The 25,724-nt window shown below is 41.4% G+C and overlaps 1 protein-coding gene and 1 long non-coding RNA gene across 3 annotated transcripts in view; one reads left to right on the top strand and one right to left on the bottom strand.

Moving 5' to 3' along the window:
- Nucleotides 1-25,619, top strand: part of ELOVL6 (ELOVL fatty acid elongase 6) — a 79,722-nt gene extending 54,103 nt beyond the window's left edge. For both annotated transcript variants that reach the window (XM_064417211.1, XM_064417210.1), the window contains 2 exons: nt 17,385-17,536; nt 19,418-25,619. In XM_064417211.1, coding sequence (XP_064273281.1) covers nt 17,385-17,536; nt 19,418-19,842 — 577 coding nt within the window. In that variant the 3' untranslated portion in view covers nt 19,843-25,619. The remainder of the gene's footprint in view (nt 1-17,384; nt 17,537-19,417) is intronic.
- On the bottom strand, nt 13,821-15,999 carry LOC135298977 (uncharacterized). Its single transcript, XR_010361013.1, has 3 exons — nt 15,931-15,999; nt 14,771-14,831; nt 13,821-14,029 (listed from the first exon to the last, which is right to left on the bottom strand). It is a non-coding gene; the product is annotated as an uncharacterized LOC135298977 (long non-coding RNA).
- Nucleotides 25,620-25,724: the final 105 nt, after the last annotated feature.

Here is a 25,724-nt window from a genome sequence, read left to right as displayed (position 1 = left end):
CCTGAAATCTTTTGCTGAGAAATCATTTTTAGATGCTGGGGTTGCTGGGCTGGTTTGGTCTTTTGGTCCCTAGCAGGTTTGTTGACTTGTTTCAGTCGTTGAAGATTTGTTCTGTTTTGTTTTGATTTGTTTTCTACACTTTAATTAAGTGTGTTTACCCAGCCTGGTTGTGTACTGAGGTCATTCGGGAGCAGAACCATGTTGCTCTGTGGTAACAGGAACCTGCTGTTAGGCAGCTACACAAAAGGTCTTTTTTCAGTCCTGTAAGACCCCAAGGAAACCATTGCTGTTTCACCTACACAGTTAAAGTGACAGTCAGTCCTGTATTTTTGAATATTTTTTTGGGGCAGAACACATCAAACCTGAATTGCCAGTTTTATATTCATGACACTTTGAACATAAAGTCGGGACCATTCGTTGAATGTTTTACTTGGAGCCTATCAAAGCTGAGGCCAGGACTCACAGAAGGATACAAAGTCATTAGTTCATGTTTTCATTACATCTCAGATGGATTTTTGTAATTCCTTTTATAGGCCATGGAGTCTGTGTATGGGTATTTTTTCTTTAAAGGAGCTTAAACGTGTTTGATCTCCTTGTCTTCACAGAGGACAGCAGCATGGCACCATTTTCCTATGCATCCTTAAGGGGCTGACAACAGAAGTTTCAGGGTCAAGGCTCTAACTAATAATAGTAAAAGGTTGTCTTCCCTAGGGAGTGCTGTCACATCAATGCAGGAGGCAAAGAAACTAAAACATCTAACGTGATGCAATCATTTGTAGGCAGAGGCTAAGCTTGGCTATGGCTGGTGGGTGCAGTGAGAGGAAGAATATCTCTTCATCTAGCCAAGCTACACCACAATAATTCTCTTATCATCTCCTGAGATCATTTAGATTCTAATCCAAACCCAGGTATGCTTTGTAGCTGTGGTGGAAATGAGTGAATGTCAGTACAGGGTTTCCAAATGTCTTTCTTCCGCTTTCTCTAAGCAGTAGAAATAGTATCAAATGTAGCTAAAAGGTTGCTACCTGCTTGCCACAGAGCTAACTAGAGCCTCAAAAGGAAAGTAATTCCCGCAACAGGTGTTATACTTGAAAGACAAACCCAAAAAGACATGCTAAAGGAAGGTGACTCACTTTACAGAAGTGAGTGTTGACTGATTTCCTACTGAAGGCGCAGCAGCACGTGTAGAGGGGTTTGCAGCCACAGAGGGCTCCTGACAAGGGAGTCTGAGACATGCCTTTATGTGAAGAGCTCAATTCTGAGCTGAATTAAACAGAAAAGACAAAACATATATTTAAAGAAAAGATTTCCGTTGCTTGGATTTGTGACTCCGAAATACATTTTAGTTATCATGCTTGTAAGTAGGAAAATCCATGAAAGATGACTGAGATTTATGTCCCATCATAAGAACTGCTGTTCACAGATACTTGCCGTGGAGATTTAAACACAACTTAATTTCACATGTTGCTGAGCAACCCATCAAAATCTTAAAATACTCTGAAATTTTATAAGGTCCTGACAGTACATTCAAAGAGAAAATTAATTACTGAAAAGAGGAATGTTTGCCAAATTAAAATTGATAAGCACATTTAAGGTGAATTAATAATCTTCACACGTATAAATTTAAAAGGAAGTTAATTCAAAGGGAAACATTCCCTATATTTGTAAAGCATTTGTAATGCATATTCTCAGGACATTTCTCAGAACCCAAATCAGTAAAAGGCTTAATATACACCTACTTAACAATTTATAGGACCATGTTCATCTTTACGTACTTACCTGATTTTCTCACATGACAGATAAAGAAACATCTTTTTAGTTACCACTTTGGAGATGAAGTTGAATGTTGGGTGAACAGTAGAAATTCAGAATGATTGGAGAGAAGACAAAAATCCATTGGATAAGATTTAACAGTTTAAGAAGAAAATTTTCTTTTCCATAAGTCATTGTAATTCCAGTAGGAAAAGAGAAACAGCATTGTGTAGAGCGAATTCATACAGTGCACAACAAATGATAGGTGGCATTAAAAAAACTGTGTAGGGGTGATAAAAATATACAGACTAAGAACAATAAACTGTCACAAAACAAGGAGCTGTCAAGAAAATGTATCTCCAATATCTACCTTATTTATTCTAACTAACCTTATTCCCATATTTGTAACTGATGCCATATGACAAAATGCTGTGCCCATCTTCTAAAATCTCACCCCTTTGTTCACTCTGCTGTTACTCCTGTGGACTCCTGTGTCCATCAAAGTAATTTTGAATGTAAGGTGATTTTACTGTTTTTACCTACTCAGGCCTAATTAAAAGTAAACCAAGGAGTAACTGTGAGAACTGGGTCATTCTACTCTACAGGAGATATGTATAGGACTGTTTAAAAACTATTGTGAAAATTCTCTTCTCAGTGCTAAGCTGGGCCTCCTTTAAGACCTTTTCTTTTTCTCTGACTTAGCTTGCTTGCCTTTATTGCTGGAAAATGAACATCTTAGCAAAGTGGATTCAGTACATCACTTGAAAAACTGTTGTTGTGCTCATTTTTCCCCTGTTCCTTCCCCTCTCTCACAATTAATGAGTGTGTTGACACTCAGTGTATCACCTTGAATTACACCTGTCTTGTGAGCTCATCCTGTCCCAGCCCACAGGAGCCCTCACAGGTCACCCACCACCCAGCATGAGTAATACCCAAAGCAAAGCCCCTGAGAGTGAAACCTTGACTCTCAATTTTATACAGGGATCAGACTGAAGTGCACATTTGAGAAGTAAAGAACATCTGTCTGGTGGCTTAAGCAGGGAACTGTACTAGAGAGAAAGTGTATAATTAATTCAAAAGGAATCAATCAAATCAATCAATCAAATTCTCTGCCCGTGTCGCAGCACTTCTGCATTTTACTCAGCCTCAACACTTGGCTCGTGAGCATGCAGAAATCCCTGTGGAACTGGTATCTCCATGTATTTCCTTCTGAGTAAGTCCCTGACAGCTTGTGCTTGTTGGAGGCAGCGCTGAGAGGTGTTAACTTGCGTGACCCATCCAAGGCAGCGCTCTGTGTGCGGACGGGCTGTTAATAAACACCGCCAGAGCCAGCAGCGCTCGCACGCGGGGCTTGGCTGCGCGCGGGTGTCGGCCCGTGGTTTGGCAGAGTCACGGTTTTGTCACAAGTTCACCTTCTTCTAAACAAATGTGTCTCCTTGTGCCTGTGCCGTTCAGTATCCTTCCCCCAGGTTGCTGAATTAAAAAAGAAAAATAAATTATTTGCCAACTGTAGGTGAATCCCTGAGGTGTGAACTTCCTTAGGTGCTTGCAGGAGCATCAACCCACTGAGGACAGAATGCAAAAGAAGATCAGTGGCTCCAGGCCAGCAGTTGGTATTAAATTTATGGATCCAAGCCGCTCATTACAATTGTATTATAACTCCTAGTTTCTTTAAGCCTCCTTTATTCTATCAAATGCTAATGCTTCCCTGTAACTTAGATTTTTCTTACTTTGTTATCTGCCAGTTTTAAAGCTTTACTGATGGCTGGCTTGATTCTTTGCTAAATCTTTTACTTTATTACTGTTTGGCTTTATTTGCATAGGATAATTTCAAACTCCTGAATACATAAATTTCAGCGCTACCCATGACAGTTACTTTGCCAACTTGATACTTTTTGATCCTGTAAGTATCTTTAATTTATCCTGCAGAACTAGATAATGCCACTTTTTTGGATTGTCATTTAAATCACTGCAGTTCTATACTTACTCTAAGACTGCCTTGAGATGATGTTGGATGCTGAGAATAATTTCAGTAACAACACAGGAACAAGTGCAAATGCCCCTGACACATTCATTAAGGACTGCTTAAGAGGCACACTGTGCTTATGAATCCTCATGGGCTACTTTAGAAATCCTCAGATGGATTCCTTAATTCCTATGAGATTTTGCACCAAACATGAGACTTAAGTTGAAAATTGATTTTTTTTCCTTTTTAGCAGTTGAGCCACAGTCCAAACGTGTCGAAATAAATATCCAAGAATTAGGAAATACTTCTTGAAAGAAAAATATCTCATTGAATATGCAGCCTTCACAGGGTGTGAGAGAATTTCAGCTACAGCAAGGTCCAGTTATTATTTTGTGATGGCATTGCTCAAGAAGTAACAGCTTTCATCAAGAAATATTGTTCCTGCAAGTTCCCACCCTCCATGTGCTAGATCACCAGGAAGCAATGTCAGGTAGCAGCACACTGAACAGGGTAAAATCAGGTGATAGGTAATTACTATTGATTAGCTTCTAACTGACTCTTTGGAAATCAGAGGAGATGCAAGGATGTATAGTTAGAGCTGTAAAATTATTTTTCATGCTTTGTAAGAAAAGAGTTATGTGATTTTTGGCAGTGTATGGGTACAAGAGTGTCTCTCTGGTGTTACTCATGTGATGATTGAGTGCAGCTGCCCTTCAGCCTGACCATTGCTCCCTGCTTATCTCTGCCAAAACCCAGCGGGCCTTGCAGAGCTGCCGAGTGCTCTGGGTAAGGCTCTCCATGCAAGAATAACTCTCTTCACTTTTACCAGTTATCTTCCCCTCTGTTGCACAGACTACTGGTAGGGATCTGGACCCAGCTTTTTTTTTTTTCCTACTGTGTTTTTTAAGCAGCGCAAGTTCTTCCACCAACTCACAGAGCTTCACTTATTGATTTTTTGGTTTTGTGCTCTGCTCTTGGGATTGCCTGAATATAGCTGTTCCCAATCATAAGGAAGACAGATCTGGAAAATCAAATTACATTTATTCAGGCTCCATGAGGAGAGACTAGAAGGTAGTACCTGTGGTAGATTGATTTTTCTCCACAAATACAAATAAGCCTTACAAGTAATGGTTGCAGAATTGGCAGAATTGTTGAGGTTGCCACTTTAGCAGGGGAGAGTCAGGTGGATTTTCATCTGCTGTAGTGTTAATGTGATTAAAATCTCCAGATGACTGTGTCCATTGATTGGGAGCCCTGCAGAGATGTCACTGTTTGGGTATGATTAATGAGGTCCCTGGGGAGGGAAAGAAATAAGTTAGGTCTGGCTTTCCTTCCAGTTTGTCAATAAAAAGGACAAAGAATGGATTGGGGAGCCAGGTGAGTTGTGACTAAGAAATCTGCCGACAAGAGGGAAGGGCTGAAGGGAGTGGCCCCACACTGAGGGATTTACTGCCAAGAAGAAAAAAAAGGCTGATGCAAGATGCACAGTATCTGCCCTCACTGGGAAACCACAGAGCGAGCCATCGCTTTGATGACCTCATTACCTTCTCAAAATTTATCACATGGGATCCTAACACCACCCAGGCATGCATGCATATGCTTATGGGTCTATATAGCTGCACAAATGATATATTATTTCTTGGAGCCGTGCAAAATATTTGCACAATTTCTAAATCAGTCTGAGCTGGCCTGACTTCAGGTTTTGGTCCCAACTTAAAACTGAATGGATTTTCATTGAAAAGCTTTCTAGAAAGGCTTCTGGATCACTACAGTAGACAGGTCTGAAAAGCAAGGCTTGTGTGCTTGGTTCAGTGGTAGGGGTCTTTTTTAGAAATAGAAGGGGAATTCTCTCAAATTTGCTTTGGGATTTTGATAGGACCGAGCCCAAACCTCAAAGTATGCGTGAGTTTATGCAACTAGAAATTTTCTGCCAAAAAGACTGATGATAACTGCAAAGATCAGCACAAGTTGTGCTCACACACATGATCCTGAGAGCCAGAGAAGCTCATTATAAAGTACTTCCAGTACTGCTAACCTGCAGGTTTTAGGATAAGCAAGCACTATACTGAAAAAAAGTGTTATTCCCCATCTTCCCCTATTCCAACCTTTTCTTTTTTTTTTTTTTTTTTTTTTTTCTTAACATTACTCTGGCTTGGACTTCACCCTGAATGAGTCTCCTTCACCTTCAAGTCTGGTAAAGGAGGACTGTGTGGGTGAACTGCAAGACTGATTTGTTCTCCTTCCCAATTAGGAAGTGGTCAGGGGGAGAGGCTGAGGAGCAGCTGGGCTGCAAAACATCAGAAGGAAGGTTTCACTGTTGGGGCTTGCTAAATTCTTGGCGTTCTCATGCCTTTGCATTCGTGTATGTTTTGGAGGGACCCATTTCTGTTTTTCAGAGCAGTGGATTATAGAGATATGAGTCTGTAATAAACATAATGGTACCTAATACAGCACTGGTACAGTTCCTGCTGCATTCTCAACTGTAGCCTGTGTATTTCTGAGCTTTTGAGTCACTCCTGGGATTTTCTGTCACCCTGTAAAGGAGCATATTTGAAACAAGATCCAGCAGAGATGCCAACCACTGTCTTGAATTCCTTTTCAGTGGCTTTCTAGAGCAGAGAGCTGCTCAGAGCACGGCGCCACATTTTGAACTCTAGTGCCAGGGCTGGCTGGAAAGGCTCCTGCCTTTCCCTATATTTGTTCTCCCCACGATCAGTGAGAGCAATGAAGTCATGTCATTAAGAAGTGAGGAGAGACTATTTTAGCTGCATCATTCACCAGTCCAGGTGAATGGCATGGCCATGGAGCCAGCCAGAGCAGCACAGCGGGGTGGGCAGCGATGGGTGGAGGGGTCGGAGAGCTCCAGAAGCAGAGGGCTGGAGCTCACTGTGGGCTGCATGGATACAGGAGCTTAGAGCAGAGGAGAGCCACAGAGAATGCCCATTGCTAGCAATCACATTCACCTCCCCAAAGAAAGCAAACATTTCCAAATAGTGCATTCCCTCTCCTCTCTCAGCTGGAGAGGTAAAATTGCAAGTGAGAACAAAGGAATTAGTCATTGCAAGCTTTTAGGCAGTTTAGGAAGTTAAAGACATTTTCTAGTCGGAAACATTTGTGAAAATAGTGCTCTTAATTACAATAGTTTAGTCATTTTATAGATACCTTGTAGCCTTTGAGACACATGGGATGAAGAGGATGAGTACTGTGTTCTTTTTAAAGAATGAGGTTGACATAAGTGCTCTTAAATTACTGTTATGTTAATTTTTGAAAAAGTGCTTTTAAAGGTGTTCAGTTACCATAAGAGAAAAATGTATCATGGAACCAAGATGCTTATTCAGTTTTTGTTTTCTTTTTCCTCCTTGTTGTAAGAGAATAAATAATGGTCCCAAATTATTTTATATATAGGCTAAGGCCTTGGAGGACACAGGGATGAGGGAGTTGTTCCTGTGCTTTCAATTATCTGCTGCAACTGAATTGTAGTAACTGAGTACATTGTTTAAACACAGTTAATAAGGTGTTGTCTAAACACGGTTAACAAGGGCTAAAATATGGTGGCAAAAACTTCCTTCTTTGTTTTTACAGTTTTACACTAAAATTGCTAGATATAGAATGAGCATGTAAATAGTTACCATAGTTCATCAGCAGCAGAGAAAACTTGGTAACATTTTTTCGCATCTGTGCCTGAAATTATTTTTCTTAAAGGAAGATGTGAGAAAATTATAGCCAGTGTGATTTTTTTCCCTAGTGAAATGCAAATAATATAGAGCAGAGGGGAGTTTGGCTTAGGTGCTCAGTAATGTTATGATAGTCCTAAATCCCAGACATACAAAAAGAAGTGTTGCAGTCCTCTGAAAGACTGAGATTGAAATAATCAGATTTTTTCATTTTACAGTGAAAATTTAGGATTTTGTTTTTGTCCATAGTTGACTCACTGCTTGTGTCTTCAGGCTTTTCCTTCATAGACTTGGCTGGATAGAAGCCTTATAAAAATGGATTTCCCACATACTCCATTGCTGCTGAATAGGATTAAAACTCCATTTTTGTAGTTTTATCAATTGAAGGCATAAGTAAAGGAGAACAGGAGTTTTTAAGAATATTGACATTGAATTTTCCACCTCACTTTTGTATCTGCTCGGGTCACAAGGAGTTAAGCACCCCATCATGGATTCTGATCCATACCTGATTTTATTCAGGAGGTGACTGGTGCAAAACAATGACAGTAGTTAAAACAAATACAGAACTTCCACAAGGGAGAAAATCTAAGTATTTTCTGCTACAGTTAAGGTCAGTTGCTGAGTCTGCTCCTTTGCAAACTCAAGAGGTGTGACTGTGGGGAGGAGGTAGAAGCATGGATGCCCTTGAAATTCATTTTGTAGGTTCACTTCTGCCCGGCTCTGTCAGGCCAAATCTACCCTGGTGTTTCCTAACATACTTTCCTAAGGGAAAACAGGGAAGGCAAGGGTCTGACTGCCTCTGTGGAAGACACATCTGGTGTTCAGGCTAGGTCAGAATGTTTTCAGCTGTTGGTGTTTCTAGGACAGCACAGCTTTGTAAATATGCACTGTATGTCTCTGCACATCGCTCTGTATTTTTAGATCTTGAAAGTGTGCTGCCAAAATATCAAATGTACAAGCAATGAAGTGTTGTTAAGAGGTGTGCCAATAGCTTTTATGTCTATAAACTATTTATCTTGAAAGGTATAGGTGTACCTTGGGTAATTTAAGATTAAGGACTTTGGACTTGAAGGTTTAGACAGCAACTTCAAAAAATGAAAAGAAAATCTGCAATAGGTCAAAGAACTCTGAAGAAAATTCCTCCTACTGGAGTGTGTTTACTGTTATTTCAACTGTACTGTTTTCAGTGATACAGAGTGAGGTCAGATCAAACAGACCTCATGGGTAGGGCACTGCGCCACAACTCAGATTCACAGCATAACCTGAGTTGGGAGGGACCCACAAGGATCATCAAGTCTAACTCTTAAGTAAATGGCCCATATGGGGATTGAACCCACAACCTTGGACTCACATCCCAACTTGGATACAGATTTTTGACAGGACAATTAAAATTCAGTTTGCCTCACCTCTCTTTGAAATGGGTTTTATGCTTAACCACCTTACAAGGCTATCACATAAGTAAAGGCCATAAAGTTCTGTGAGGAAAATGTTAAAGGCCTTGGAGATGCCAACACAGACAGAAGTCTGAAGGAAGTTGCCTGAACAGACCCCAGCTCATGAACAGCTTTGTACCTAGCAGTTCTTCCACAGGACCATCTGACCTAAAGCAATTGGTGGCCTGAAAATTATTTAGGTTGGTAACTCTGGGATGACCCAGGCTGGAGGTGGTAGGTCTTGGCTGCTGGAAAGTGGAGAAGACCAAGTTTTTCGAATGGCAGAGAAAGGTCTGCTCTGTGGAGAGAATGGAGATGCTCTTTTCATCTGAAGTGAATTCAGTAAGGAGGCAGAGCCTTCTGGAGAGGTATCTGGATCAGTTTTAGGAGGTAAAACAGAGAAGTGCTTTACAAATGTCTTAAAACAACAGTCTTTCTGCAGGAACAGGTCTCCCTCTTCATCACTAACCTTGGCATTGCTTGAAAGCACTTTGGAAATGTTGAAAGACATTGAAACAGCAGTCTAATTGCATTCATTTTGTTTGTTATTTTTCTTACAAAATAACAGTTGAGCTGAGTTCATCAGCTGTGATTTGAACAAGTGTCTCTCTAGGATTCCAACATAAATCACTGTTAAGAAGTCCTGTCTTTTAAATGCTTTTAAAATACCTCAAAAATATTACATTCAGAGTTAAGAGTGACCAAATCCATATTTAGTACCATTATTTTTCAAACTTTTTTGTGAGTACAGTATCGCTGTTTATCCTTCATGGATCAAGAGACTGATTAATTTAATTTGGAAAGTTAAACACTCTCCCACAAACATAGCAAAATATATTTAATAACTAGGCACAGACTTACAAAGCTGGTTCTTCTAGTCAGTTATTAATACAAATGAATATTTCATATAGGCTGCCCTTGTGTCACATTGACCCTTTAGGATGTTGGGTGCCAGATCCATTTCCAGACTGCTTTTTGTGAGTTTCGAGGACCCATTATTTTGCAGTGACTTAACAACAGATCTCATTAACTCCGTGAAATCAAAATAAGAGCCGTGTAGGTCATCACATGGAACAACAGTCAAATGATAGCTTTCAGTCATTGGTCACATATAATTTGTGCTTAATGATCGGCTTTTCACCGTACAGTACAAATATCAATATTTTGCAATCAAAGGTAATTCTAAAGAAACCATATAGTTTCTACACCAGTTTAAATACAGGAAGATCCAGGGCTTATGGTAATTAATGGAATTTATGTAACCTAAATTTTATTGAATACGTTCAAGACAAACTAAGACAGGAGTCACATCTGAGATAACCTTTAGGTGGTCTGACAACCTTTTCATATATTAAGATTTTCATAGGCATAATTGAATCATTCTCTCTTTTAGAAGATTTGTTCCATATGGAAAATCCAACTTTTTTTTTTTGGTTGTTTTTTTGTTTTTTGGTTTTTGGTTTTTTTTAGTACTGCACCATCACATATTGCACATTGTCCAGTGAAGTTGGTGCTGCTCCTCCCTTCCCCCTGCAGAGCTGGCCAGATGCGGACAAATATGTCCAGCAGTAGAAAAAAGTAACAACAAGACTTAAGATGTAATTCATTTAAAAAAAAAAAAAAGGTGGAGGAACAGCTACAATAAAATCTAACCAATCCACAAACACCCAGGAGCAACCTGGGTATCAGAAATCAGATTGAAACAATTACAATTGTTTCAATTCTGAGGGGTTGTGTTGCCCCTTTGCCATGTTCCTGCACACATCAACCCCCCAGAAAGTTAGGCCCACTGGACCCACATTCTCTCTCAGTGATACCCTGTAAACATGTGCCCATGGACACAAAAGTGTAAGGAAACTTAATTAGCCAGGAAACATATTTCTCACTTGTCCTTTGCTTAAGTATGCTGGAAGGTTGGTATGTGACCAGGTTTTTCACCATCCCTTATCAATGGAGGAAGGAATGCTGTCTCTGTCAGACAAACTCTTCAGGAGGCTACTCTTGTGGTCTTAATTCCTTTCCCAGCCTTGAAACAGGCTGGCACATCTGCCCACAAAAGGTTTTGGAGCAATAGTCCTTGAATAAGCACCCAGGCACCAGTAAAAGTCAGTAGGCTGTTGGTCCATAATTCTGGTCATCTGAAACCAAGGCATAGTGTATCCTTTCCTCATTTGTTGTTACCCAAATAAACACTTAAACCCTTTTGGCATTGGTCAACTTTAAAAAGAAACCAGCCTCTCTATAGCCACATCCTGGGAGAACTGAAAAAAAAAAAATGCAGTTCCTTTTTTTTTTTTTCTTTTTTTTTTTTTTTTCAGATGATGAGGGCAGATTCCCACAAGCATTCTGCTAAAATTTTGTTTGACTGCCTTCTCTTTTTGCCATTATGGTTAGCAGTTTTGCAGAGTACTCTGCTCCTCTGGGATCTGAAACCACCACAAAATATAAAGACAGATTTTAGATTGGGAGCAGGCCAATGGTTCATTAAATCTTCCATCTTTCCCACTGGGCTGATAGTATAATCACCACAGAAATAGCAATACAGCAAGCACACTGTAATCTGACTACCTCACCTGTCTACACAGGTAATAGTTTAGGTTTATCTTTCTACAATACAGCTGTAAATATATATTTAGAATGTGGCTGCCATACAAATGCACATTCCCAGAACTCCTGTTCTGTTTGCTAGGTAGGACCCGTCATCATCTCCTTCCTCCCTGGAACAGGCAATTTCCCTGCACTGGTCTGCCCACTTTATCTGTAGTCACCTAGGAAAAAATAATACAAACTTGGAAAAAACCCTTTCAAGAAACCCTTTCCTCTGCTGGTTGGAAAGTCCCCCTTCAATGCCAGCATCCTCTGGAGGCACCCCACTGTCTGTGGAGTCAGCCAAAACTACTGTTATTTCTCACATGGCCAAAGCAGGGTCATATGGGAGACCAATAGAAATCGTCTAGAAAAAGCTTAATTTCCGGCAACAAAATCTGTCAGTTTCATAAGAAATCTGTCACTTAGCCCTGTCTCTGCTGTGTTATTTTTGTGGTGGACATCTTTGATGGACTGGTGCTGTGGGACCATGGAAGAGGAGAGTGATTGGAAAGAGCTCACCCTTACCAGGTGGAGAAGAAAAACTCTAAGTACTTCCAGAGAACTGCAAAACAAACCTACTACTCATGTTGAAAAATTGCTTTGTTACAAACTTATTTTTAGGAATGAGTTAAAAGCACAGCAAGGGAACTACTGAAGGATGTGAGGTGTTCTTTGACATGGAGATAACACCCGCCTTGGTACGTGGTGCTTGGTAATATCAGGAGTTCCTGAGTTTCTTTACTCCTTTGACTACTGTGCTGCTGGGGAGTTCAGCAGTGTTTGATGAAGATGCACTTGTCAAGAAAATTAGTTCTGAGAGTTGTTTCTGACACATGCTTCCTCCCTGCATTTTCTCAGTATCAGTTCACAGTTCGTGTGTGTTCTGTTGCTTGGCTAATCACAGAAGGACTCTGCTGCCCTTTGTACAGGTACTGCTGTCTCTAGGTGTGCTCTCAGGACTGCCTTACTGCTTGGAGCTGACAGACTGAGGGGTCACTCTACTTCCCACACTCCTGTGCTGAAGCAGTGTAACCCCTTCCTCTTTCCTGAGGACTGTGGGATTTAAATCAGAAGGGCCATTTTATTGTGTTACAAGATAACTAGCTCTTCAGCAGCAGAAGGGAAGCTTGGAGTGACTGCCAAAGTACTGCTGCTGACCAGAACAGGAAGGTGAACATGGTTTGATTTGTCATGAAGGAGGGTGTGGGAAGCTCTGCATTCTTCACCTGCTGCCCTTTAGACATTTCAGAGTGTTCCCTCTGTAAATATTTCACATGCTAAAATAAAAAAAAAAAAAATAAAAAAAAGAACAAGAGTCAACAAACTACTAAAGAACCTGCTTCCCTGCTTTTCTTGCTGTTATGGTACAAGCAGGCTGCAGTCAGTGTGGTCATCTCAGCTGCTTTCCCAGACCACTGTCTGCTCAGTGTGGCTTCCAGAAAGGAGGACGCTGTGCTTTGTGCCATAGCCTTGTGCTTCCAGGGCACAGACTTACCTGCCAGAACTCCTGTGAGTCACCATGTAAGCAGGTCAGGGCAGAATTAATATTTTTTCTCTTTTCCAGCTGTGCCTCAGGCTGGGAGCTGGAGCTGTGGGAGCTCTGTCTGGGTGGCCGGCTGGCTCACTGCTGGACTAGCCCAGCTCACCCACAGCACACTGTAGTGCAGCACCTCAGAGTCTGGTTGAACCAGCTGGGCACTGCATATACAGATTGCATGGTTTCTTTGGTTACGTTTTTGTGAAAACAAGAGCAGAGACTTTCCTCTGTGATTATCCTTTAGGACATGTTGCTATATTCTGTGCTGCACTTCTAAATGTGTTCTTATTTGGAAGTCACATTCCCTGCTGCAGTGTTCATCCGGGACTGGGGTGTTCAGAGATGTCAGGAGCCAAGTGTGGGGATGGGTCTATCTAGGGAAAGAAAGCAGCCCTAGCAAAAATATGCAGTGACCTCCACTGTGAGGAGGAGCTGAGCCTGCTGCAATGCCACCTGGGGTTGTGGCATTGCAGGTACATTGCAGGTGAAGGCTTCAGGTACCTGCTACTCACTTGGACTTTTGACAAAACCATACTTCACTCCCTACTGGCAGGTAGGATGGAGACAGCAGAAAGTAGCAATAGGCTTCAGACAATAACACCTGCATTGTCTTCCCATCAGCCAGCTCTCCAGCCCTTCTTAATTCTGCACTTAACCCATGCATGGGATGTGTTCTGAGGGCCTCTGAGTACTGGATTTCTGTGGCCAGGTTTTGGTAGCAGGAGGACCATTCCTCATCCAGTCCTCCCCTCGCCACTGGAGAAGAGGTGGCAGAGGATTCAGGAGTAAAGCTAAACCCAGGAAGAAGAGAAGATAGGGGGTGTTTTTAAGATTTAGCTTTTATTTCTCATTATTCTACCCTATTTTTGATTGGTGATAAAGTAATTTCCCCATGTTGACTCTCTTTTGCCCTTGATGGTAACTGGTAAATGATCTCTCTGTGCCTTTATTCCAGCCTAGGAAACTTTTGATATATTTTCTCTCCCCTGTCCAGTTGTGGAGGGGATTGCCAGAGCAGCTTTAGTGGGTACCTGGCATGCAGCCAGGGTGAACCCACCAGCCCCTGTTTGAAAACAAGCTGGAGAGGGAAAAATATTAGTTTGTATTTTACTCATGGATATTTTGATAATACTGTAAACAGTAAAATATCAATTGGGCATTTTTCAACTTAGAGAGAAGTCACTGCCTGAAGGGAGGAGAATGTAGGGCATTTTGAGCCTGAATAGATAAGAGGGCTGCATTAGATGATGCAGTTTCTGATCAGTCTGTCTAGTTGTAAAAGACTGTAATTGTACAGTAATTCACTGGTACCTTATTTTGAAAATCCCTGCAGATGATTCCCACCAGACAGACTGCTTTAGTAAGCAGTTCATTTCAATACCTCACAAAAGCTACAGCAGAGAGCAGGGCGAGGACAGAATGAAGCAGAAGTGATTTACTGAGTAAGCAATGTCATCACTCTGCTGTACATCATGTCTTTGCAAAATAGAAATTTGTTGGTTGATTTTACCTTACAGAACAAACAAGATTAAGTGTCAGAGGCACAGAAAGCAGTCTTATTTCTCTGGCTCCAAGACACATTTGCAGGCATGCATTAGATCTTTTGCAGTCTCGGGTGGTGCATACTTGTTGGCAAGGCAATGTTTTGGCATGCAGCACTTCTCATAAGCTTCTACCTGCTCATGGTGTCTATTTAGGTAATTGAATTAGTTACTTGGAGTTTGCTATCCTTCTTTTGCATGAAGCTTTCCTTGGTGAATTATGTGAAAATGTAACTTGGTTTCTGTTGAGAAAAAAAATGCAGATTAGTGTGACTCACACCGTGTAGAGCTGTAATTGGGGTCACTTCTAGAGTCATGGAACTAGAGTAAGCCACCATCCTGTGGAATTGCAGAAAAGTGTGTGAGTGTGCATCAGTGCGTGTGTGCTCCAAGGAGAGCTCTGCAGTAGCTGCTAAATGGAAAGACAGGCAGAATTACATCAATATAATCTCAGGGACACTGTAATCCCCCGAGGCACAGACTCTGTGGCTCTGTTATCAGTCTGGGTTAGATCCCTGGCTGTCCATAACAAGGATCCAATCACAGTTGGATCCTTGTTTGCCTGTTGTTCAAACAAGTGTTCTTCTCATTTGCATTTGTGTTCATGGCACAGAATTCGCTTTGGTTTTAAAATCTTAGTAGCAAACAATTTTTTAGAAAAGCAATACAGCTTCTTTATAGAGAAAGACATATTGCTTGCAGCTATTTGATTTCATTATTTAAAATTTCCTTTTCTCCCCCCATTTTAATGTCAGCGCTGAGATACTTGCTAATGGGAAAAACCAGTGTATCATTAGGTATTCTGCCTGATCTTCCTCCACCCAGTTTTGCAACCACCCAAAACATAGGAGCAGGCAGCAGCATGCCCTGGCTAGCCTGAGGAGTTCACTGCCTCAGGAAGTGATCAGATCACATCTCTGTCAGGATCTCCTGTCTTCTTGGGAATGAGAAATGCAGCTCTGAGAAACAAAAAAGGGGGCATGTTTTAAACACCAAAGAGAAGACACAGAATGAGTTGCACCTCATTTCAAAACTCCTCCTGCAGGTTTTGGCACTCTGCTGAGTTTACATGAGCAATGCCTGAAAGACGTGAGAAAAGTGTGTTGAGAGAACATTTCTGGGAGGAAACAACCTACATGGAGAGGATGTACTATGAGCTGTGTGGATGCTCAGAGCTCTGCACTGTCTCCTCTGCATGCAGGGGTGGGTGAGAGACTGCAGTGGCTCTCTTGCCTAAGCCTGGGAATATGTGCTTTGCTTAGGGCAATGCTAATGGGAAACACAGACTCAGCTAAACTTCTTCAGCACACCTGAGAACCACAGCAGGGTGGTTTTTTTACTTGCACATAGCACAAGAGGACTCATCTGGCATCAGAGCCAATGAGCAAATACCACTGTGCAAATAGCAGATAATAATAGTGGCTTTGTAAGTGCTCACAGTCATGGTGCAGTGAAACCTCAGGCATCAGAAGGCAGTGGTGCAGGAGCCAGGATGCAGCACTCCTCTGTGGGTATGACCTGGCTTAGAGCCCCATCTGTGATGCCACTGAGAGCCCAAAGAGCAGCAGGCACTTTGGCACTCCACTGGGCTGCAGATTCCACGCAATGGACAGGGGACACCAGGCTGCATTGTTCCTTAGCAGCAGGCAGATTTGACTGGGGGTAGCTATGCTGCAGATTTGGAAATCTGACTACTCTGTGCTTATTATATATAAGTTAGGTAGCAGTTTTTATGTGCAGTCGGCTTGCTAGAACCATCTAGTCTGACCAAGAAGCACAAAAATTGCCACCAAACTCAGCTTTTGAGGCTGCCTTGGTGATTGTAAAACAGTAGTCACGAAAGACAGTGAGGCAGAGTGGGAACCAGGTTAGTCAAGGTCACAAAGAAGTTAGAGGGGAAATACAATGGAGCTGGGTAGGGGGATGAGGATGTATGATGAACATAAAGTAAGATATACTCAACCCCAAATAGATTATGTCTGTCTTTGCTCAGTTTCTTTTTGAAAGCTATTTCCTCCACCCAGTATTCACCACAGCTTATGCGGGGCCACCAAGCTACAGTAGTAAACAATGGGCAGGCATGTTCTTGCCATAAAACAATGAAAAAAACTCCTTCTGCACAGCTCCTTGCTGGTGAAACAGAAGCCTTTGTACCTGAGATGAGCAGGATGTCAACCTATCCCCTCTGTAATTGCAGTAATTAATAGTGTTACAAATCTCTTGAAGTTTCTCATTTACAGAACACTGTTATCTTGCATCTCACTTTGATGAGGTGAAGGTGAATCTGCTGTTTACAGCTTGATTTAACTACCCGTTTCCTCTGTTAGCAATGACCTGTTCAGGGATGAAGTCAAGCATATGCACCAAAACACTGTCTCTGACTGAGATTTCTCATCAAAATCTGTGTGCCCTACCTGGGGATGGCTGTGTTCAGAGCTCCTGTAGGTGTAACAAATACAGGGAGAAGTGAGAGGAAACTCTGAGGAAACCAGAAGAGTGAATTGGTCCTGATTATATTGCTAATATAGCATTTTATGAACCCATTCCTTGTTGTTTCCCAGCCATCAGCATCAAAACTCTGCATGTTGTTTTGAGCTGAAATAGAATGTTTCCCTGCTCCTGAGAGCTGAAGGATCATTCCTGTGGTAATGAAATAAAAAACACTGATGTTAGCATTCCAGACTTGCACAGGGGATGTGGCTGCAGTCCAGTTTACAGGTCTGAGTTCAGAGTAACTTCCTAGAAGCCAGCAGAGCTTCTTCAACTTGAAAGCTGTCTCAAACTTACTATTTCAGCACAGTTATGTCCTTTTCCTCGTAATGATTTGAAGTGATGGCATTGTGATTTCAAATGTGCACTGACCTTTCCTAATTTTCTCTTTTTGTTTTAAAGTATATTCGGTGCTGTTCGAACTGGTGCTTATATGCTGTACATTCTGATGACCAAAGGCCTGAAACAGTCAGTGTGTGACCAGAGTTTTTACATTGGACCTGTCAGCAAATTCTGGGCATATGCATTTGTGCTAAGCAAAGCACCTGAACTAGGTGAGTACCCTCTCTCTTTCTCTCATATGCATTTGTGGTTTTTTAGAGAAGAAATGTCCATGCAGACAGCACAAGAAGGGTCTCATCACTGTCAAAATCCCATTTAAGTCTCAGAAAAACTGAGTAAGCATAACCAAGCCCAAACTACATATTTTAGCCCAGGAATAAACTGCAGTGATTATACACAGCAGGGCAGTCAAGAAGTAAAAGCAATCTGGTCCATAGCTCTTCCTGAACTACTTGCAGGCAAATAGGAGTGGCATAATCAGCAGTCACACACCCTGTGGCTACAGAAGTGGAGGGTGGGCTATAGCAGCTGTGTCAGCAGAAAGCTTTGAGTCAGGCTCTGCCTCTATTCTGCAGCTTTCATTCTTTAATACACATTTAAGTGTACAGTTGTGAGCAGTAAGGTGCTTCCTCCCTAGACTATGAAAGCTGTGGCTGCCTGCTTCCTCCAAGTAGAAACAATTTCCCATAATATCCCTAGATTTTCCAGTCTTGATTTTTGTGAACTTATATCTCTCCAGCAGTTTCTTGGTAAGGGTACTTACAATATCCATGTGAAAGCCAACTTGAAAGTCAGGCTTCATATGTTCTCATCCATGGCTTGTTAGTGTAAGAAAGGATTGTTTTAATGGACAGGAGCAGCCCTCCAGCTTTCATTTCAGAGGATGCCCTTATTAAACCCCAAAGGACTGCACCTCTCACTGTGTTCAGGTATACAGCAAAAGTGAGACTTTACCTTTCAGCAGGTAATGTAATTTGGCAAATTAGAGGACAGCAATTCATCAGCATTAAAACTAGAATGAGACAAACACCAGTTGCCTTGCTGTGTCAGAATCCCTGGATTTCCTGCTGCTTAATTTGCTGCAAACCCACAGAAATTTAGTTCTTAAAAATAGGGAACATCAGCTAGAGCTGCAGAGCACCAATAAATTGAACATATGATTACTTATTAAAATATGAGTCAACATCTTGCAGTTAATGAAGTGAACAGCAGCATTATGGTTTATTATAGACCTTGTGAAGACAGTGCAGTTTTTCTTCCATCCATGACTAATATTCAGGGCTTAGATTTCCTGGGATACTTACACATCAAACTAAGTCCCCAGGTACAAATCTCAGGGATCCTTTTGGAAACACTGTGTCTGTAACAGTGCAAAACAAGTAGCATACATATATATCCATAAAGCTAATTGAGATGCTCATTGCAATCACAACAAGCAGACAGAAGAAAAAAAGCAAGAAAGAGGAATAATACTTACTTTCCTACAATAGTAAGATTGATTTGCAGAAAAGGGATGTGTGCTTCAACAAAACCCAGATTTGTTTCTGGAAGCATCTCTTTCAGTATGATAGGTTGAATATGCAACAGCTTTTTTGTGTATTACCTCAAAAGGCAAATTACCTCTACAGATTTTTACTAGGTTCAATTTGCACGTAGACATTTCAGAGGACACTGTACTGCTTCCTCTATGTTTTCTGCTCTCTGTCAAGCTGCATTTCTCTCCAGTCACAGTATATAATGGGTAGTCTCACAGTAAGAGACGCTACAAGTACATCCACCTACTTCACCCCAGACTTTGTGGATAATGTTTGCAGCAAAGGGCTACCAAGTAAACCTATGGAGTTTCCAGACGGGGTTATCCATACAGGAAAATGTAGATGCATTGGTTTGCTAAAGATTGCATAGAGATTAGGAGCCAAACTGGCTTTCAGACAGGCTCTCAGATCTAGAGCTGAGGTGGATTTCATGCTCTAAAGCAGTGTATACTCCAGCAACAGCAAAGGCACTGTGTTAATTATGGAATTGTTTGATGTATTTCTCATTTCCTCCCCTCTTCTTGTTTTGTTTTTTGTTGTGTTTTGTTTTCATTACAGGTGATACAATATTCATTATTCTTAGGAAGCAGAAGCTCATCTTCTTACACTGGTACCATCACATTACTGTGTTACTTTACTCCTGGTACTCCTACAAGGACATGGTGGCTGGCGGTGGCTGGTTCATGACCATGAACTACGGAGTACACGCCGTCATGTACTCGTACTATGCCTTGCGGGCTGCTGGCTTCAGGGTCTCGCGCAAGTTTGCCATGTTCATCACCCTGTCGCAGATCACTCAGATGTTGATCGGTTGCGTGATCAATTACCTGGTCTTCTCCTGGATGCAGCACGGCCAGTGCCATTCCCACGTGCAGAACATCATCTGGTCCTCTCTCATGTACCTCAGCTACTTTGTGCTCTTCTGCCATTTTTTCTTTGAGGCCTATATCGGCAAAACCAGAAAAGAAAGGAAGGTTGAGTAGTGGTAGAAACGAGAAGCCATAGCTCAGGGTCATCAAGAAAAACAAAATTATAAGAAAAAAAAAAAGGCACAAGGAAACACATATATGTACGGTGCAGCTAAAACTTGGCAGCTTAGGGAAAGTTAGCATGGTTTAACCCAGTAAGTTTATGATCCTATCATGGTGAGGACTCACTGAATTCTACTCTATCTCAAAGGACTGCTGATGAAAGACAACTTCCTTCTTGTACCTCTCTGCTCTAGAAAAGAAGGAGAAAAGAAGAGAAAAATCAAGAAAAAGAAAGAAAAAAAGAGAGAAGAAAAGAGAAATGGAATAATGTTAAGGGGGGAGAAAAAAGTACATTAAATAAGCAGTGTGTTTCCCCAAGTTGGAGGAGAGACTTCTATTTAAAAAAAAAAAAAAAAAAGGTTTCTAAATCCTTTCTAATAATTTCTCTGAAAAAAGCAGAGGTGACAAAAAAATCTGTCTATAATAACAAGATTGCAGAATTAAAATCTTTTCCATAGAAGGTTAATACCTTCAGCCAAAATGAAGCCCAAAAAGATGTTTCCTGCATGGAAACTGGCTGAACTCCACACTGTGGTTATGTATGGAAAAGAGAAGAGATTGATTTCTCTGCTATGTACTCTGCCAGGAGAGCAGATCTGGGATACAGAGTGACCTCCCTCAGAAGGTGGAAAGGAGCAGTATTTTTACAAGAGTTTAATGTGAAAAGATGCACTGTTGCAATACATATCTCAGAGAGTGCATTTCCAAGTGCATTTTTCAGTTAAAGGCAAGAAATTTCTGCAGCAGGATAAGTCATAGAGGGTTAAATCAATCAATATTTGCTAAATTACCAGGGGCTAATAGCGGAGGGATGTTCAGAAAGGAGAGGGAGACAACTCCCCTCGCAAGATTTTTAGGAATTATCCATTACTCTTAATTTAGCCCGCAGCAACGCCGAATCAAATGGGGGAAATCGGGAGAAATCGCAGTTAGCGAGAAGAGAGTGATTTATCTGCCCACTGTTTTCAGAACAGAGCCCTGTGGTACAGTCTGGATTCAGTGTTTTTGCAGACACAAGGATGCCTGCCTGAGTTGGGAGAGGTGGCAGGGCTGTGTGACATTGGGTATCACTGTGCTTCTGCATCTGCCTCCTGGGCAGTGCAAAGATGTTCAAAGTGCCCTCCTCTGGTCATGTGGAGATACTACTACAAAACATACCTGGAATAGGCTTTTCTTGAGATTTGTGTAGAAAAAAAATTAGTCTAAATGAAGTAATTTTGCTGCAACAGCTCGACTCTAAAGTCCAGAGAGAGTAATCTTTCATTAAATAAATATATCTCTGCAGAATCTGTACTGTAACATCAGACTGACCGCTTAAGAAGACACTCTTTCTTCTCTGAAGTCAGCTACAGATATAAAGAGAAATGTATTTCACTCTGAACCTTAGAGAGTTAGTTGAGAACAGCCATATTCTTTCAAAGACAAGTAGATTGCATTATCTGTGATATTCCAGTCCTTACAAAGCCAAATAAAATGTGTAAAAGTTCCTAGTATTTCAAAGACGCAAGTATGTAAACTTGATGTTAAATGTGTTAATGTAGTATTCTAAATTGTAACAGCTAGGTAGTTTAACTAAACAATTAGAAGAACTAGATCAACAAAATAGGGACTGCTGTTCTGCATAGAATATACACACACCTATAACTACACCCATATACACATTCTGTGAATTGTCAACAAGAAAAAACAGCCCAGTGGCAGAGAATCACATTTCCTGGCTAATGCAAAAGATTGTCATTATCTTTCTTGCTTTAATTTGAGATTGTACAGTACAAAGGGGTTTTTTTAATTATGATTTTTAGCTTTAATTGTGCTGTCATTCATGAAACAGAGCTGCTTTAGTATCCTGTTAAGAGATGACAAGGGCTTTCGGTGTCTCATTATATACAGAAGAAAAACAAATAAAGTTACATTCCATATTATGTGAATGGTCTTACAAATCAAAGGCCTTTTCAGGCTCAAATCGTAATTATAACAAGCAGAAAATGAGTTTACATTTGTGTTATTTAAGTTATTGATGTGCTGACATTATTTTATGGTACAAACCATCGCAAAATGTGATATGCAGTAATGAAGCTATGATATTCATTAATAGGACTACTGTATACGTGGAAATATTAGACAAAAACAATTAAATGTGTAAACCATTTTGTTATGCAGCTTGGGAGTAGATAATTATAATGCTGAATAAGCCTTTTTCCTCATGTTTAATTTTGCCCTGGCTGAAAAGCAGGTTAAGGTGACCCGTAAAGAGTGGAAAAGGCAAAATTAAAGTTAACTGCAATTAGCTGATAAAGCGTTAGTAGAAGCCCACCATTGTGCCATTTAGAGCCTCAGTCCCGTGTGTCTTAAGTCTGTCAAACAGAACAAGAGGGGCTGGAAGTAGTCCAGTGTCTGGAGTTGAAGCTGGAGCAGACCTCTTGGACTCTCTGAAGTCAGTGGAGGCTTTGCTGTGCTTTGAACAGAGCCAGTGTGCCTGACTGCCTTTATCTGAGCAGAGGGGAAGGAGCCCTGCGTTAACTCCTGCTAATTTGGGGCTTATGGCTCATGACTCAAAACCTTTATTGATGGCGAGTGACATCACAGCATGGCAAGAACTTGCTGCCCAACTTTAACACAGGCATGAAGCAGGGTAGGTAGCAACAACTATCTACCCTGTTTCATACTCGGTTTTCCGAGCATAGGATTAAGCCCCCACATTCCTAGGTCCTGGATGGCAATGCTGGCAATGCCAACACTGATTTCAGCAGAGCAAAAAATTCACCTGCTCTTTCCCCATCTCCCAAAGCCCTCATGGGTACCTCTGCAGCGTTCCCAGCATCTGCTCCTCACCATGCCCACTGCCCTCCCACACGAGGCTGGGTGTGGGGGAGGCAGCTTCCCTGCTGCAGCTTCCCTGCTGCCTGGGAAGCAGCTCCAGTGACCTCCTCAGCAGGCAGTGCAGATGCACCCCTGGTGTGCAGGGAAGCTGAGCACCAAGTGCAGGGGGCATCCTGGCTGGTGACTGGGCTGCAGGCAAGCATGCTTGTAAGGATGTGACAGCAGGATCGGACATGTAAGGCACAGGGAACATTTGTTGTCACGCTGGGAACTGGTTGTGACACTGCCATTTGCTTCAGGAAATTCTAACATCACACACATTTATACAGGTCCTATGGCCCTACTGTACCATTGGGCTTTTCCTCTGAGGTTTTCCACTGGGGCCAAATGGCCTAAATGGCATTAAAGAATTTGACAAAAAGACAAAATACAGGTGACACTGTTCTTCTTTTCTTCCCCCAAAACATACATGCATCATATTTCAACATCACATTTAATCCACTTGCATATTCTTAAACACTGAGCTTGTCAACTCTTATGCAGTGACACCTCAACAGTACTCCTGCTGCTCCAGCCTTTGAGCCACAAGGTACAAACAGATCTAATTGTCTCCTATTACTTCCCTTGGGTTGAGTCTTGGAGTCATATTTTCAGATTTTTCTGTCCAGTGCCAGAACTCTTTTTTCCCTAATTATTTTAAAGAAAGCTGTAATTCTGTTGCATTCACACATGCCATGGGGAACTCAAACTTTATATAAATTTATAGGACCTGTGACAGCCGTGAGAGATGCTAGAAATGCTGTTATGGGATCCACTGTTAAAGTCAGGAACGTTCCACTGGTGATGAGGTCACTCTCCCAGGGTCAAAGTCTTGCGTTTTATGTTTTGATGTACTGAAGTGTACTGAAATAAAGCCAGAAAGGTTGGTTTGGATTTATGCTTAGGCAGCTGCCAGCAGAATTTGGCTTTTCCTTAAAACTACTTCTGTGTACTACACATTAAGGAAAATATTTTAAACTAATTTGTGGAAGAACAAAAGGTTGGATAATTCTGCAGCCTCCTTAAACTGTGCCTGTGATGAGAAGGAAACCCCTGGTTCTTACAGACCTTCTGTAACTCAGTCACAAATTATTTATGTCTGGGCTCACTGATCACACCCAGCTAGGAACACCTGGCTCCAAAAGAGACCTCTCACCAGCATCTCACAGTAAAATGATTCAAGTTTTTTGCAAGATAAGGGCTGAGGTGTGCAAAAGGAATCACTCAAAAGAGTCAGGCAAGGTGGCAGGAATGAAATAGGCATGGTAGCAGGAATGAAATACTGCACACAAGTTGCAGGAGACACAGAGGGAGATCTATTCCATATCCCAGGACAAAGTATTCCCGGGGTGAACACTCACTCCTTTCCAAGATGAGGAGAGGCAACCTGGAAGGAGGGTGGGCTGCACAGTGCCAGGTGCTCGGGATGGGGTGGCTGGTGGAATAAAGCTTCCATGTAGGGGTCCCTCCTGGAGAAGTTAATTAGGCAGTCACTCCCTGAGTGCAAAGATGGGTCTGTGGATTCTTTTGGAGGAACATCCATAGTTTGATAACTTGTTTGAGTCCTGGGTGTACTTTATTTTTTTCATCTGAAAGTAAAAACTGGGAACATTTTAGTTGAAAACAATGGTACCTCAGTGTTCAGGCAACATTCAGGTGGCTTCAGGCAACAAAGAGCATAAGACACCAATTATTGTGAAACAGCAGCCTTTGTAAGCATTGCCAGATATAATGCAGTGGCACTGCAGTAACACCTGCAGTAGCGTAGCCTATTGTGTACTTCAGAAACAGAAGTATAGCATCTTTGTATAGAAACCATAAACACAGACATAAAGTAATGAAGATAGCTTTGATCAAGAAAGAAATCAAAACCAATTTCAGATCATACTGCATAAATTCAGGACTTGTTCCAATGCCTGCTTCAAGTGAGATTGTTGGTGAGATGTCCAATGACTTCAGGCAGCTTTGCTTCAGCCCACTGGAGCCCAGTTGCAGAGGGTGATGTAAGACCTAAATTCCCTTTTTCCTTAGTGCTGACATGAACCATCTGGAGCATTACTCAGCTCTGACGTGGCTCTTCAGTCATATTTTCCAGCCTGGCATCAATGAGCCCTCTAGAAGGGAAGAATTGTAACTCAGAATTGTCGGTGGGTTTCCACTGTTTTATTGCAATACATTTTCCATTCCATTTATTTTATTAAAAGCAAGCTAAAGGACGAGTCCCTGATCCTGCTATCATGAATGCTCCATTGCAGCCAGTGCACCATACACAGGCTTTTGCTTACAGGGGTAAAGGCAGGACCAGCATCTTGTTACTGACTTAATTTCTAGCAGAGCAAACACCACAGGGTAGGATTTGATTTCTTAAATTGAATCAACTGTACCAACACAAATAGGATTGGATCTGCACATTAACTTGACAGCTAAGGGTAACCAGGGCCCTCCCCAGGACATCATAATGTAAAATGCTGCATGAAGAGGGGTTAGAGTGTATTTCCCAATGCGTATAAAATAATACTTCCCTGAAACAGTGACCTTACTGAGAAATATCCCTTCTGTCCAGTCCTGGACAGCTTCAAATAGGCCTGTCTGCTGAAAAAATGCAGCTTTGATTGACTTATCTGCTTTCTCAAAAGGGCCACTACATGCTTTAGGCTTTTTGGAGCCTTAAAGCTCAAGCTAGATTTATATTCAGAAAAAGAAAAACAACCTTAATATGTGTACAATAACTAGAAGAGAATAGTATGATAAATATCTTTATTTTACCATTTTCAAATGGCTATTTCATTACATAAAAGGAAGTTTTTATTTTTATTTTTGGGGGTATATTGATATTCCAAATAAATTTTAACTTTTGGTTCAAAATAAAATCTGTCTCTGTGTCTTATTAATCTGTAACATCCATTTTTTCTCTCTACTGGCACCAAATCCATCTATTGAAAAAGAGAAATGGTTCTCCAGATATGAGACTACAG

This window comes from Passer domesticus, chromosome 4 (assembly GCF_036417665.1).
Source record: "Passer domesticus isolate bPasDom1 chromosome 4, bPasDom1.hap1, whole genome shotgun sequence".
NCBI lineage: Eukaryota > Metazoa > Chordata > Aves > Passeriformes > Passeridae > Passer > Passer domesticus.
This window is presented reverse-complemented; position numbering and strand designations above follow the sequence as displayed.